We start from the raw sequence: 17,090 nt of genomic DNA on the forward strand, positions 1-17,090 counted from the left end.
ATTATTATTATTATTATTATTATTTTAGAAAAAATCTATCCCTTTGTACTACCCTAGCTAGGTGTAATTCCTTTGACGAGTAATATAGATTCAAGGGTAAAACCAAGATTTTATGAGTAGATCCGACCTACGTAAAGAAATAAGCACATCGATATATAGAAATTTTTTGTTTGTATGCGTACGTTTATGGAAAATAAAAACAGGCAAGTTTTAAATTTAATTTCATACTATGAGTGTGTTTGACACTGCGGTTTTCTATGTTAAAAGTGCGATTTTAAACCAAATCGTATAAAATAAACCTGCGTTTTTAAATCACAAGCAAATGAACGTGTCTTTAAAAACTCACGATTTTAAAGACTATATTTTCAAAAATTATATATTTAAATCGTATATTTTGAAATCACAAATCCAAATAGACTTTAAATTATAATTTACTTGCCTTTTTTTTTTAAAAGAAAAAAAGAAAAAGAAAAAAGAGAGAAGTGGACAAAGAAATCACAAATTTCTAGCATCAACTTAAAAGTGGTAGAAAAAACAGCCCTAGCATGTTTTAGCAATATTTTCAAAAATACATATGTTTTCTACCTGTAATCCACATGAGGCCCAATTACTTTTAACATCAATCAATCCAATCATATTGTTTGAGAAATCGACATGGTTCTGTTTTGTAATTCCATTGGTGCATTTTTTTTTTATTTTTTTTATCAATTGAATACAAACTTTGGTTGGAAGAAATGGGTTTATTAGCTAGAGTCAGCAACAAGAATTAATTGTGAAAGTAGAAAATTTGAACCCAAAGGCACAGAGGTCAAAACATCCTGCTCATGGGGATCCAAGTCCTGACAGAAGCAAATTCTGAACCAACCACATATTTCAATTAAATTATATTAAGCTTATTTAGAAACTTACTGATGCAACTCACCGTTTTTTTTTTTTTTTTGTTTTTTTTTTTTAAAATTTTATTTTATATATATATTAGAAACCTCTATATATCACCAAAAAAAAAGAAAAAGAAAAAGAAAAAAGAAATCTTTATGTGTGGACAGATATTTCCGAATCCTAAGTATCCTTTAATTTAAGGTCAGCGATGGAAATTTTCTTATTTAAAATAAATATATTTTAAGGTGGGCCCTGATTTATAAATGTCTTAATATATAGTCTTCCCTATGTTTTGCTTTTTGTCCATGAAAAAGCTAGTCTTTGGAGATGAAAAATGGTGCAATGTATTGAGTCAAATAGTGATAAAATATAAAGTACATTATCACGTGGTTTCAACTTTCAAGTGTCATAATCAAGGAAGACAATAGGCAATGACCTAAGTATATACAACCTCGACTTTTTTTTTGGGCACACACAACAAGACTAGCTTTGGTTGTCCTAGAAAATTTAGCCCCCGCCCCTTTGGGTATCCTCATTCCTACGGCATGTTTAATTGAGGCTTCTCCTCCTCGATCTTCTCTTTTCTGTGTGGAGTTCTTTTGGTCCATTGAAAATTTTTTATTTGGATTTCTATAATGTTATTTGCCTAATCCTTGAAGGAAATTCATATTCTACTGGTTATATATATATATATTATCTCTTACTCTCTCCCCAACTCTTCTAGAAGCTGGATGGAAACTAAGATTATTTTAGATGTATTTAGCCAGAGGTAGAACTAGGTATCACTTCTTCTTCTCTTTTTATTTTTATTTAATTTTTTTTTTTTGGGGTGGGGGGAAGGGGCATTCGTCCTCCAAAGTTTTTAAAATTACCCTTAAAGTCCCCCACCATTAAATGTTTAGTTCCGCTCCCGTCTTTAACTATACCCATAACACTCATGACTATGGTTATTACATCTAGTTATGAGATATGATATATTGTCATCACAAAACATAACTGCTAGTCACTTTTATTCACTTGGAAACTTTTACTTTTTGTTTTCTTTTATAAAAAAAAGTCCTAAAACTAGCTAGAGGAGTCGTCAAGAGTTAATTATGTCTTGCAGTGACAAAATATTATATATCATTCAGCTATGCTGACAACTTTCCCGCTTACTTCCTCCACCAACAAGGATTTCTCTAGGGTTGTGGAAATGACTTGCTTTAAATTGCTGTTTAGGATTATGTTCTTTTTTTAGTCTGTTTGCTTTTTTTTTTTTTTTTTGCTAAAGTCTGTTTGCTTATATATATAGTCTATTCGCTTATGTATATAACATGCATGACTATGCCCATGACCATGATCACAATGACAATGGCAATGACGAAAAAGATGCCTAATTGCTAGCTAGACTAATAATATGAGATAGGGAGTCATTTTTAGTTCTTTATTCATAAGTAGATAGGATTGAAAGTCTCCCTTCGATCAATGCCACTACACATTAATATTGTTTTATTAGAAAATTGAGTACTAATATATTATGAAGTCCAGCAAGAAAAATACAATGATCGAACATATATACACGTCAATCAATTAGAAGCCGAAGGGATATATATATATATATATATATATATATATATATATATATATATATATATATATATATATATATATATATGAGACTACAATTTATGACGTAGAAGGGTCATTTTTAGAGCTTTTTCTTTTCGTTTTGCCTTAAGTATTTTGCTTTGTTTTTAAATTTCAAGGTTATTTTGGTATTTTTATTTTATCCTTTCCTTTTTCTCCAAGTATTCTACTGGGAGAACACTCCAAACTTAACCTATATAATGGCACACTCTGTGTTACTTTTCATTCAAGTTTGAGAAAATATAAGTTTAAATCTTTGGCTTTTTTTTGAAGAACAATTTTCTCTTTTCTCATTCAAGATGCGAAAGGTGCTTAGAAAGAAGTTCATTTGAGATAATTACCAACAAGATGCTTTAATTTCCTTAAGTTTTCATAATTTTAAACAAAAGGATTATTTGTTGAGAGTTATACTTGTAATTAACCTGGTGTAATACTATCACTTCATCGATATCAGATTCTAAATAATAGAAATGTATATAATATCTGAGCTTGGTTCTATATATCTCTCTCCCAAGATGCGACTTGAAAAAGTAACATATTGAGAAAAATTCCTTAATATAAGCATTATGCAATTAATACATGATCATTATAAAATATAGGTAAATATTCATAAGTCGTAACCGTCTTCTATATGACCTATTCATACCCTTAACATTTTTACGGTGAGGTTTGTACGTCTCGTAGAACCTCTGGTACAACCATGTGACTAACAGGTGATGCACATAGTGAGCTACCACCTACTTGATCACCCGGGTTTAACTCCGAGTGACACTAAACTAATGATACTCATATTGTGGTGACTTCCCCGTAGGTGATTGAGCTGGTTACAAATAAGGTCAAGTACTCTATATAAACTGGTATGTACATGACACAAATCTATTTTTCAACATTTTTATACAACAATTTAATGGTGGCCATGTCATACAAATTATATTCATATATTTCATTTTCATCTCTATAAATTATGCATTTGAGTAACATACGAGTTAACACATTTCATTTCAAAATTTTAGGCTTAATTACAACATATGATTTCATAGGGAAGTTCATGCTTATAAAAACATATATACATGTTATAATTTACCAAAAATAGTCATACTTGCAAAAATATTATTCCATGGTCTCCATGTGTGTTTACTTACCTTGTGCACAAATTTCCTCCTAAAGTCTCCTTATAACCTTAGTTCCTCTGCCTACAAATCATTTCTTTATTGTTAGTTAGGTTTTAAATCGCAAATCCAAATCTAATACTCCAAAACCTTAATTTTGCATTATGACCTAATTTGTTATAACAGACCGTGTCTCGTTCGAATGGTGCACTCATTATAATAGGGCTTTGCATGCACCTCATTATAATGCAGTTTCCCTCATTTTCAAATGAAAACAATACATATTTGCTTTCTATAAATTTTTCTTCCATTCAAGCTCCGACTTAAGCTCCCAACCACTCCATAACATCAAAGATGTTCAATTTCATCATTTAACACGCCATTTATATATATACCTAAAGTTATGATTTTTATGATCTAAGCTTAAAGATCTCACCTTTTCTTTTTCCCTTAATTTTCCATTTCTTTCCAAAACCATGTTTCACATAGCTTCCCAACACGTTTCACTTCTAATATATAAACTAACTACACACTCACACAACCCAAAGACTTGACATTTATTAAGAAAGCTTTAGTCTTTTCAACAATTCTCCCTCAAATATTTCAGCAACCTATCCAACACACTCTAAAGTGTTTTCTTACATACTCACTTGCCTTATTTCAAAAATAAAACAAGCATGTACATTATTTTGCTTCATGAAATCGAGAGAAGGGCTTTTGAATCTTATTCTTGTAGCCTTAAATCCCTCCCTCAAGTGGAATCTCTCTCTCTCTCTCTCTCTCTCTCTCTCCCTCCCTCCCTCCCTCTCTTCCTCCTAGGGTTTCTGAATGAGTGGAATGGGAGAAATGAGGGGTGGCTAGGGTTTTCTTGCTTTAAATTCCATTTCTTTTATTTTTGGATGTATTTAATACACACGTATAATGTCTTTATTCGAACGGCTTGTGTCTCGTTCAAACAATCGATTCAAATCATTTTTGACATAGAGTCCTACTTTCCTCGTCCTAACAAGTCGTTCAAACGTGGCACTTGATTCCAGAAATTCCTAGGTCTTTTTGCATCCGCCCCCCCCCCCCCCCCCCCTTTGTTTTCTTAATTATTAGTCTAATCTTCCTTATTATTACCTTCTAACTCAATTTCTTTTCTTTTTAAATTATATGATTTTCTCTTAAATTAAGGTTTTTATTATTTATTTTGGGTGGGGTATTACAATAATAGTGAATTTGAGTATTTGATGTTGCAGTGTACCCAACTGGTTCGATCTTCTTCACCATTGAAGCAAGGACAATTCAACTTGATTGTTTTAGGAGCGAGAGGTCGATGATGGCCTCGAAACCGACCCTAGATTCTTGTGGCTCTGTTGATGATTCTCTAAGTTATATATATATATATATATATATATATATATATATATATATATATATATATATATATATATATTCTTGACTTACAATTTCTTAACTAGACAACATTTGAAACAATTCAATAAGTCAATCGATTCGCCAGTTGCTGATGTTCGTGAGAAAGGGATCACTTGATACTCTGTTCGAGTTGGTCAACTCGATCATCCGTGCTTAGGCTTTGATACCACATTGGTATGGACTTACGTATATGTGGAAGAGGGTTTGGCCCTTTGTTGAGGGAACCCAATGAGGAAAGTAGGTAAGATAATATTTTTGGCTATTTTGAAGGAGTCGGTCCTCCTATTACATGCAAAATTACATGATAGATAATAAACCCACAATGATTTTTACTAAACAATAATAGGGTTTTATAAACAACCCATTCAAATTAAAGATCATAAATAAGACTCAACTACTAATAACCTTATACGATTGTTACAACAATTGAAATATCCTTTATTTAAACTCAATTGGCCAAAATGCTTCCATTCCACCGTTACTCAGCACTCCTATATATATACATTACGCTACAAATTCATTCTAAGAGGAAAGAGAACGGAAAGAAAAATCATTTACACATTATTTCAAATAAATGATATATATAGGAAAGATAGAGAAAAGAAAAAACTTTTTATATTAAAATAATGTTAATGAAACCGTTTTTGTTTCCATAGATTTAGGGTACAACTTTTGATTTCTTTAATTTAAGAAACAACAAATTAAGAAATCGGTTTCAAGCTTTTTTTTTAAGAATTTTCTCTACATTTAAGGAAGAATATGAGTTTTAAGGAAACAACTGCTAGTGCTAGTGTTCGATCTTATAAGTATTTTATGTTTTATAAGTAGTTTATGTTTTAAATTATTTGTTAATTATTTTATTTTATTTTTTCGCTAAAAAAAATTAAAAGATATTCTAAAAAGGTTTACCGAACGGGCGCTGAGAGCCCCTCAGACACGCCACCATGTTCAGAGTATGTATGTCAGCCATCGTATGGCCGGTCGCAAACATAACATCTACTGATGATGTACAAGTGAATATACACTGAGAAACGACTTTAATGTGGCACATAATTGGACCTCCAGTTTGACAACAGTAAACCTATGACTTGGTCTATGGCTTGGAAAACACAGCATTGGCCCGTCATTTTCAATAGCAAATTGTGTGTATTTACTCAAGCAGACTTTGGATTCTTTGTGTGAGAGATACCCGGTAAGGCGTCCCTGTTACTGATTTGTTTATATGTGATGGAAACTTCTTTCAGCTAATAAATAAGGTTGGAATCCTCTGGATAAAACAAGAAAAGAAAAAGAAGAGTGATGATTGAAATTAGAGAGGCTATCGTTTGACTTCTGGCATCTCTCAATAAATATAGCTCTAGTGTCCAAAACCAAAGTCTTGTGATTGTGAGGAAACAAGGCACCTCCCTCAGAAGCATCTGCCGTTTTGAAAGCACCCACTTGGATCACAGCTGAAATATCTGAGAGTGAGAAAGAGAGAGAGAGAGAGAGAAAGAGAGATGGGAAGGGCTCCTTGCTGTGACAAGGCCAACGTGAAAAGAGGGCCATGGTCACCTGAAGAAGATGCAAAGTTGAAAGAGTATATAGAAAAATCTGGGACTGGAGGGAATTGGATTGCTCTTCCTCAGAAAGCTGGTAAGATTGTCTATTTTTTTTTTTTGTTTTTTTTTTTTTGTTCTTAAAAGAAAGCTGGCCGGTAAAATAATTCTAACAGAAATGAGGCTGATCTCTTCATTGAAATGATAGTAGGGTTTCTGTTCTCTTATTTTGTATCATCTCTTATATATTCTGTTATCTTCAATGGTTTGGTTTCCATCAGGTCTTAAGAGATGTGGGAAAAGCTGCAGATTAAGATGGCTTAACTATCTCAGACCCAACATTAAACATGGTGAATTCTCTGATGATGAAGATAGGATAATATGCAGCCTCTTTGCTACCATAGGAAGCAGGTAATCATATTTCTTTCCAATTTCATCCCTTTTTTTTACTTTCACAATTTTCTATTTCTTATACATATTATAATATTTGGATCTGGCTTAGATTGCTTTTTCTTCCATATCTTCCGTGAAGATTTTGTAAATTAATCAACCCAACAAGTATATTGATTATTTTGGGAACTCAGTGGCCTTTCTTTTCTTTTCTTTTTTGTTTTCCCCCTGAGCTAGAAGAAAAGTTGCTTATTTCCTGTCTTTTCTTTTCTTTTTCTATTTCCCTTAACTGCATGCATGCCAAGTTTAGATCTCCATGACATGATTACTCAGTTTACATTTCTTCTTATGCAAGTAATTGTTCACAACAAGTGAGTTCTTTAAGTGTAGGTGGTCAATAATAGCAGCTCAGTTGCCAGGAAGGACTGACAATGATATTAAGAACTACTGGAACACCAAGCTGAAGAAGAAGCTAATGGGTGTATTTCCTCAATCTCAGAGAAAATCCCACCAAGTCATGACTCTCTCAAATACCCTTCAAGCTTCTTCATCATCACCTTCATCATCAACATCTACATCATCATACCAAGGCAGCAACAGTGCATACTACACTACCCCAGCCAGTTCATTCACAGGTCTAGAGCCCATTTCTTTCACATCAAGCCTTTTGAGCAGCAATTATTCTACTAATCTGCTCGTCTTTGGGAGTGAACCAGCTAGTTGCAGCTCTTCTGATGGAAGTTCTAACAATCTGATTGGCCGTAGCAACGACAGAGATCAGTATGATCAATATGGTGAATTACTGCAGAATTGTTTCTACAATGAAGTTGAAGGGATTAATCAGAGGTTCATGATCTCCAATGGTGTGTGGGGAGAAACTCCATTGGATTATGGCTTTGAGGAGATTAAGCGGTTAATTAGCAGTGGTAGCTGCAACAACCACCTTTTGTTTGATGAACACAAGACAGAGGAAACACAGTACTACTGATGCTGACTGTGGGTAAAATCACAAAAAAGATTTGAAGGGTAAGGAAGGGATGGCTTGAAGATTTAACTTTCCGAAAAGGTTCAAGCCTCAGATTTGTGGAAGTGGGGTTTAATGTTCTTGTCTTCTTCATGGAAACAATCTTTTGAAAGTACATGTTAAAGTTTCCTTTGTGCATTTCTTTTTGGGAAATGATGTATGTTTTAGTACAGTTTAACTGCACTGGTTTTAGGCATAAATTTCATGGAAACTAGAGAAGCCATGACTGCCCAATTACTTGCGTACTATCCTCTTTTCTTTTTCTTTTTTTAACTCGAATATGGCCTGCAGGAACGTGAAGGCCTTGGATTTTTGTCGGCATCATCACCTGATAACAATTAAAAAAAAAAGGGACTTAATTATTGTTAATCCTAATCTTAGTCTTCTTAATTAAAGAAGTATAATATATAAACAGCACAATTATAGAACGAAAAGCAGGCATTAGACCAAAATCGATATCTTGTTGGTTTAATCTCTATTAATTCCTGTGGATATTAAATATTATACAATTATGATCAAGTGGAGCAAGTAACATGGCTAACTTTGTTATTGTAGATCTGGTGCAATAGATTATGGTATGAAGATGAGAACATGATTGAAACTAAAGTTATCATGTTAGGCTGCTGTCAAGCAACATATAATCATTGTTAAATCATGATGACTTATAATAAAAGTTTAAGCATGTTTGGGTGAAATTCATTTTTCAAATATTTGTTAAGTACTGTTTTTTAAAATTCAAATTCTATTCATATTTTATTTAACTTTTTCTAATTTTGTCTCAGATTTTTTAAACCATCCAAATATAATTTTAAAAACAAATTCTTTCGGTATTCGTAATTTTTCAAAAAATTACACACCTAAACGAGCCATTAAATTCGTAATTAAATTTATAAGAAAATTTTACTAAAAGCCTGCCCCTCCTAAAATCAATTTTTTAGTTCCGTCCTTAAATTTATATAAGTTTAATATTTGAAATGGTATCAAAAACAAAAATATTGAATTAAAACCAAATTAAATAAGTGATGATTTAGCAATCATGTCAGATTTTCAATGCTTGATGATGACTGTGATGACATACGTTAGCACCTACCAAAAAAAATAAAAATAAAAGAAGGATGAATATGAAACATGTGGGGGGGGGGATTTAAATAATTGAGTTATCCTTGGACAAGGACTGCCCGGGCGATAAGAAGGGGCAGAAGCTTAGACTAGAAAATGAAATAACAAAAAAGAAATCCAAGTTGGGGAACAGAGTTTACAAAAGACAAGACATCCATAGAATCCTCATGGGGAAGCTGGAAGCAGTCCAAGGGCTCCAAAAATATATGGTCCCAAGATAATATAATTAATAATAATAATGAATATTTTAGCTTTAGACAAATTAATTATTATTTAATTTATTTTTGTTTGAAGATAAACGCATTGACCTTTCCACCATTTTGTTTGATTCTCGTACGAGAGAGATTAGACTAATGGGGTTTGCCAGCTATAGGCATTTTATGTAAAAGATTAGAAAATTATTTTTTGTCTTGATGCTAATGCCTAATGGTAATGGGATAGCTAGGCCAGGTTTTGGAATGTCTTTTCTAGTGGAGTTAAAAGGTCAAAAGGTGTGGTACCTACTGACAAACTACTTTCTTTTTTTTTTTTTTTCTTTTTTTTTTTTTTTTAAAAAAAAAAAGAATGACTCAAAACCTTTTGTTTCTTTATTAAAGAAAGAGAGAGATAAATAAAAAACTTTATTAAAGAAATTTATTAAAGAAAGAGAGATAAATAAAAAACTTTTAGAGTGAGCTTAATTAAGTCTATTTTAGATTGGAGAATCACTATAGCTCCACTTGTTTTAAATTTGGGGATAACAAATCGAATGTGGGGGCTTCTTGAAAGAGTTGTCTAAATTTTAGATAGCAATCTATTTTAGTTAATAATTCGATACAAATTGTTTTAAAAGAGAAGGACATGACGTTCTGAATGCAATCATGAAAATAAAAAATATATATATAGTACAAGTCTCTTTTTGCAGCTAATTTGATCACCTTTCTTTAAAAAATTTAGGCAGTATTTGAGTGTCACCATTTTTCAAATTATATTATATTATATTTCAAAAATTCGTTTGGATGGTTAGAATTCAACTCGTTTTTAACCGAATTCAACCCGTTTTTAACCCAATTCAAAAAAATTTAATCAAATTCAAAAAAAATAAAATAAAATAAAAACCCAAGGGTGGTCCAACCACCCCTGGGCGTTTAAGGGTGGTGGTTGGACCACCCCCAGGTGTCTGGGGGTGGATTGGCCACCCCTGTCTGATTCGAGGGTGGCTTAACCACCCCTAAAAGAGCTGTTAGGGATGGCTCAGCTACTCCCATTAGATATATTTTTCTCAATTATATTCAATTCACACTCTCAAACATTTTTTTTAAATTTTGTTTCAAATTCTCTAAATTATTCAAACATCTTTTTCAAACTAGTTTTTTCGTGGCATTCACGTAGTAGAATATAATACGAAAAAATCGAACACCCAAACGTACTGCTCATCCAATCTTAAGTTTCAATGAATCACCACCTTAAAATTCAACACATCGTGCTATCTTACCTTCTTATCAACATATGACAGTTAGTCAAATGGTCAATTCCTGAGGGACCCACAAGATATAGAAATAGATTAGGGGCATCAAACCAGCAAGTGCAAAAAATTCAACATACAGACCAAAGCGCAATGCTGGATGCAAGGGCGGAACTATGGTTTTAAGAAAAGGGGGTAAAACTAAAAAAAAAAAATGTGTTCTCATCGCTTTCAACAAATTCTATAAAATCTTGAAGTAAACCAAGGGTTACAGTTGAAACAATGGTAGTTGGCACCCCAAGCAGTCTAACTATGTTCTGGATATATAGATTTACCAATTTCCTCATTGAATCCTTCACCTTGATCAGGATAGAAAGGGCAGTGTATCAACCACCACCTAGATGGCATCCTCCCCCGATGGTGCTATATGTAATCACACGACAAAATTCATAGCAACCTTCTCCCACTTCGATTCTAGTACATGAAGTCGCTGGAAGGGCCGTGCAAGCCTCTTATGTTCTGCCTTGACTCGCTAATAATTGGGACACTACTTTAAAATTTTTGCGACATCTCGTTTCATATTGCTCCATAAAAAACACTCTTTCAAATCCCGATACATCTTGGTGCTTTCGAGATGTATCGTGCAAACAGAACAGTACTGTGCCTTCTCCATGATTTCCTTCTTTAGTTCCTCATCATTTGGCAGACATATTTGGTTGCGATATCTTAGTATCTGTTTGCTCATGGAATAGAAGTACAATGATTCCCCCCATTTGATCATGGCCTTGAGTCTTGTGCACCTTGGGTCCCTTTCTTGTGCCCGCTTTAATCCTTTCTATTAACCCTAGTTGGATGTCCAAACTAACCAAAAATGATGGCTTCCCTTCTTCTACAATATGTAAAATGAGCTTCTTAAGATCCATAATTAGTTATGACTTTGTGATCATCAAGGATGTAACATCCCTTATGGACTTTTGGCTCAATGCATTCACCTCCATATTCCCCTTGCCAGGATGATAGTTTATTGTGCCACAATAATCCTTAATTAACTCCAACTAGCTCATCTGCCACATATTTAACTCATTATAAGTGAATAAATATTTGAGTCTATTGTGATCCATATATATCTTGTACCCTTCGCCGTATAGATAATGCCTCCATAACTTAAGAGCAAAGACAATTGCTGCTAAATTCAAGTCATGTGTAGGGTAGTTTTGTTCATAATCCTTTAATTTTTGGGAAGCATACACCACTACCCTTCCATTTTGCATGATTACGCAACCCAACCATTTCTTTAAGGTTGAGACGCGGAATGTCGACTCCAACGCTCACAATAACCAATTATACAGCAAATAGATATGTCAAACCACACAAAGAAGCATAAAACATCGACACAACAACACACCGAGATTTTGTTGATGAAGTAAAAACCCTTCGAGCACCTCAAAGGTAAACTACTTAGGAGTAGCCAAATCCATGAAATCAACATTAAGAAATATTCAGTACACATGCATAGTGTAACACCCTCAGATTTAATTACAAAATATAATTAAATTGGAGAGTTACTGACAATTCTTTTCAAATTAATTAACTCGTGATTAACTGGAAAAAACTAACCTTTAACATCTATCATAGTGAATAAAATAATGGAAAACAATGATTTGAGCTCCAAGTAATACCTCAAAAACATATCTTAGCAATTACAACCCAAAATCCATAAAAGATAACATCTAATTATCACAAAATACAATATTAAGATCCACGAATACCGAAATACAATCAAACTGCCTACGACTCGCTCCACATCCAAGCCTGGAGAAAGACTTTAAGCTCTAACTCAATCTAGAACCTGCTAAACTGCAAAACACCAAGGTCTTTCACAAGTGAAAAAAATAGCAATTACATAAGTCCACGACTTAGTAAGTAAACATCACATGAAAATATACCATGAAATAATACCATACAATTTTAGAAGGTTTTTGCAATTGTTTGAGAAAATATTTGATTAAGAATGTCAAGTAACAAATTCATACAACAAGTCATCGTTTCATGACAATTTCACTTTGAGGTATTTAAAAACATTTGAGTTTAAAACATAGCATCTTTGTACATTCAATTTAATTTAAAACCATAACTTTATCTCATCACATCATTTCCTCATTCTTCTGCATCATCATACCCGTACCTTACCCTCATATGGTTTAGGTCACCTTATCAAGTCTTTCCCTACTTTTTCATACCGGTACATAAGGAATCGTATCGTACTATTGAGGTTGGCAAAATATAAATAATTCCATATAAGTAATCTATATCGTATGGTTCCCTCGCCATAAGAGACTGTAAACATACTGGTACACAAGGCATTGTATCACACTAGTACATTAACCCTCGTACTCTAGAGGTTGGCCAAAAACATACAAGATTCCATATAGGTAATCTACATCGTATTGGTTCCCTCACCACAAGGGACCATAAAGATACCAACTAGGCTGTCTTATCGGCATCCCATTACAAGGTAACCATAACTCATATCAAAGACCCGTCATCCAGTAACCGTAACTCATATCGACACCTCATTACAAGGTAGCCGTACTCAAATCGGAACCCATTACCTTGTAATCCGTACTCCCTTCTAAGAGTAATCATAACTCATTTCATATAACATATCCATATTGTTTCATCATATTTCATAATTAAAACATGCTTGGTAGGTAAAAAATAATTTAGCATTTGAAATGTCATCATACAAAAGAAATGCAATCAGGGCTCACACCATGTCTGGAAATTATATCGTTTCATGCTATAATAATATCTTCGGTTTTCATTTGCAACATAATGCATGAAAGTTTATTAATAATTCCATTGTGAGTTTTCTCAAAGCTTATCCCCAAACCCAAGCATCTCGAAGCCCAACTTCACGATTCTGCAAGTCACACTCTAATATTAGACATACCTAATATCAAAGCTCAACTTCACGATTATCCTCAAACCCAGACATAACACTTATCCTCAAACCTAGACATCTCAAAGCTCAACTTCACGATTATCCTCAAACCCAGACATAACACTTATCCTCAAACCTAGACATCTCAAAGCTCAACTTCACGATTCTGCAAGTTACACTTTAATATTAGACATACCTACACTAAAACCCTAATGAAAGCCTAATCAAGCATATAAAAACCCTTTAACCTAATCTTAGGCAAAGTGGTAATTATGTTTGACCATCAATCATTTAGCAGCCCTTGCGAATGTTCGAAAGTCTGGCAGAACCTCAAATTCTTATAAAAGATCCAAACTTTACCCCACCCAACACAATCTAAAGCCCTATTATCAAGCTTAAGACTGTCCTAAACACAAATAACATGCTCATGCACAAAAAGTTCGTCCATGATTATTAAATCACTAACTCAAAATTAATATCAAAATAAAACAACCACTAACACAAACGTAAATTGATGCTGTAAGGATAATAACATACAATAAACTCAGGAGAAATATGCTTGAAAAGATATTAGATACGAGATTACAGTAGGATATTACCTCCTTGAAGACAACCTCAAGATTCTCCTTGTCCTTCTCTCTCTCTCTCTCTCTCTCTCTCTCTCTCTCCCCCCCCCCCCCCCACCCTAGGGTTTCTGGACTGCAAAAGCGCTAAATGGATACTAAGGGGCGTAAGGTTCTTCTTATAGGTGAGCTCAAGGGATAAGAAGGGTTGAGGTGTTCAAAATTTTAAACAAGATCTTTTGGCAACTTCGAACGTTTGAATCATACTTCGATCTCCTCATTGGCTAATCTTTTCCGTGATCTCTTTATCAACCTAGTAGTAGACTTCAAGTTGTTGTTGATGTAGAACAAATGTGGTTTGATTAAAACTCCAAAAGTATAGACAATAAATTTTCTCAATACATAAGGCTTTCTTGGAACATGAAAGAGAAGTTTTAGAATTATTTATGCTCAAGAAAAATGTGAAACACCTCCAAAATAGCTGAGAGATAGCCTCCTAACTCCCTAGAAATTGTGTGCTATGAAACTTACTAGATGGGGGAGAAAACATAGAATTTTAATTTAATTCGGTTAGGGTTTTCAGATTTTCAGCAGGCGGCATTAATAAGTTGTCCAAACATCCTTAGGATTTCAGTCCTTATAACAGCTTCATGTCTGGACACCAGTGGATGGAACTTTCTGTTCAGACATATTGCTTGAACATGTGCGCATGCACCAGTGCACATAACTCTTTGTTACTAATCATGTCTAGACATGTGCGCACGGGCTAGCCCATAGAATTTTCTGTTCCTATTTTTCAAACTTCTATTGGTAGCCTGTTGTGAACTAGTAAAAATCATAATTGGAAACTATTCTTGAAATGCAAAGTTGTATCCATTTGAGTTAGATTTCCAACGCCACCAAGGTTGTCTTCATATGATGTCAAAAAAAATAAAAATACGGTCGTATACTCAAACAATGTCTTTTTAGACAGCATAGACAAAATTGAATTTAATGCAATTACCCATGAGGAGGTCAATACAGAGGATGATGAGGCTAAAGTTGTGACAAGTATTATCACCCTACTAAATAGTCGTGCCAACATATTTTTTGATTATGATACTGCACATTCTTTCGTGTCAACCATATGCAAAACAAAGCAGTATTAGCATTGAATTCCTAGGGAAAAACATTTTGGTAGCAACACCTATAGGAAGCACAATACTACGTATAGGAAAGAAGTCAAAGATTGGCCCATCAATATCGAGTGGAGGACACTTCCGAAAATTTTGGTGCTATTCAAGATGCTTGGGTTTAACGTCATCCTTAGAGCATTCACTGCAGTCTCCCTATAAGTGTTATGTTCCCTAAATTTTAGGAAAAATTTCAAGAAAGTCACAAAAAGTCAACTACAGTAGCTTCCCTATATTTTTCTATTCCTTGGGAATGCTACAGTGCTTCCCAATGCATTGGGAAGCACCGTAGCTTTCCCATCCTTTATTATATTATATAAATACTATTCTCTCCTCTCACAGTTCTCTCTCTCCTCTCATAGTGTGGAACCCAGGGGTCTCAACCCTTCAAAACCAAACAATCCATCGACTCCAACCTCCTCCATGCCGAAACCCACCACATCACAACCAATCAACCATCAACGACAAACATACAAACACCCTATCCCAACAGGAAACCACCACCAAAATACACAAAAAAAATCCCCAAACAGTCCATTGCCCCCCATTGGAATCCCATCACGCTACCACGCGGTCGCCACCCAAACCCACTACCATGCTGTTGCTACCCAAAACCAAACCAACCACCGCACAACAACTTCCCATTGCACAGCATGCGCTGCTTGTGCTCCCAGCAACCCAAATGCGCCATCGACTATAGAGCCACCACGCCTTTTCACCTTCCAGCATCCACCATCAGCCCACTACCCAGATAGCATTTTGATGACTGCAGACAACGCCACCATGTCTTGTTGTTGCATCCATTGCCAAAAAATCACGGTGGACGCCGGAAGGGAAGGCGCGGTGGAGAGAAGAGAGAGGCGAGAGAAGGCGGAGATGAGAGAGAGAGAGAGAGAGACGAGAGAGGAGAGAGGAAGAAGACGAAGATGGTAAAGAGAGAAAAAAAGTTTATGGAATAAAGTAAAATAAAAAATATCATTTTAATGGTATAGGGAAATGTAAAGGGAAGCTGTTGTGGGGTGTATTTAGATAGGGAAACAAAAAGTGATTTTGTTCCCTACATTTAGGGAAAAAGGTTGGGTTGCTGTTGGGAATGCTCTTAGTATGGATTGGCTATCAAAGCACTACACAAGTATCGATTGCTGAAAAAATGAAGTAATATTCAGACCACCTGAGGACACGAAGTTCAAAGTTGAAGAAGCATGAGTGCAAGCTCTGAGGCTCTTTTGTTTGCGCTGTAAGCAATAAAGTGGATAGAAGATGACAATCAAGCTTTCTTGGCTTGTGTCTTTATAAAGCCTGATACGAAAACTCTAATACATCGATTATTAATTAGGGTTCAGTGAGCTTTAGATGGGCTAATGAGTTTAATAAGGATTGTTAGTATTCTTTTAAGGAGAAAATATTGACTTTAGTTTCAACCAAACGTATGAGAAAATATTGACTTTAGTTTCAACCGATGTTGGGTGCTCGAACATTCAACCCTACGTCATGTAGAACAGCCCAGACGATCAGACCGTGTGTTGGAGAGTACACCGAACATTCGATCAAACAGTTGAACGCTCGCTCAAAACCCTAGGATCGTTGGTCCAACAGTACACCGAACGTTTGAAGGTACATCCCGAATGTTTGACAGGTGGCAGTACTATGAAAAACACTTCATCCTTATCATTAGAACCTTGGGCATCAATAAATACCCTTCCCTTTCACCCCTTCGCCCCTTCACCTTATTTCTGCCCCTTCTAGTCAGTTTTCTTCTAGAGAGTGTTCTTGGGCTTTTGTGTGTCTAAGGAGGTAAATTTCTTAGTCCAACTCGCTTCATTTGTTGTTCTTATGTTGTTGGTTTGTTTTTATATTATAAGC

At 34.6% G+C, this 17,090-nt stretch overlaps 1 protein-coding gene across 1 annotated transcript; it reads left to right on the forward strand.

Moving 5' to 3' along the window:
* Positions 1-6,316: 6,316 nt before the first annotated feature.
* Positions 6,317-8,219, forward strand: LOC133873909 (transcription factor RAX2). Its single transcript, XM_062311712.1, has 3 exons — positions 6,317-6,668; positions 6,853-6,982; positions 7,352-8,219. The coding sequence occupies exons 1-3, from the start codon at positions 6,533-6,535 to the stop codon at positions 7,947-7,949; spliced, it is 864 nt and encodes a 287-aa protein (XP_062167696.1). The 5' UTR covers positions 6,317-6,532; the 3' UTR covers positions 7,950-8,219.
* Positions 8,220-17,090: the final 8,871 nt, after the last annotated feature.

The sequence above is a fragment of the Alnus glutinosa genome, chromosome 7 (genome assembly GCF_958979055.1).
Source record: "Alnus glutinosa chromosome 7, dhAlnGlut1.1, whole genome shotgun sequence".
In the NCBI taxonomy this organism is placed as follows: domain Eukaryota; kingdom Viridiplantae; phylum Streptophyta; class Magnoliopsida; order Fagales; family Betulaceae; genus Alnus; species Alnus glutinosa.

What these genes read in the sequence shown, in the direction of transcription:
- LOC133873909 (XM_062311712.1), top strand. Translation starts at nt 6,533, where the DNA reads ATGGGAAGGGCTCCTTGCTGTGACAAGGCCAACGTGAAAAGAGGGCCA. An exon ending in TGCTCTTCCTCAGAAAGCTG is followed by an intron (nt 6,669 to 6,852) that starts GTAAGATTGTCT and finishes GGTTTCCATCAG; the next exon opens with GTCTTAAGAGATGTGGGAAA. An exon ending in TTTGCTACCATAGGAAGCAG is followed by an intron (nt 6,983 to 7,351) that starts GTAATCATATTT and finishes CTTTAAGTGTAG; the next exon opens with GTGGTCAATAATAGCAGCTC.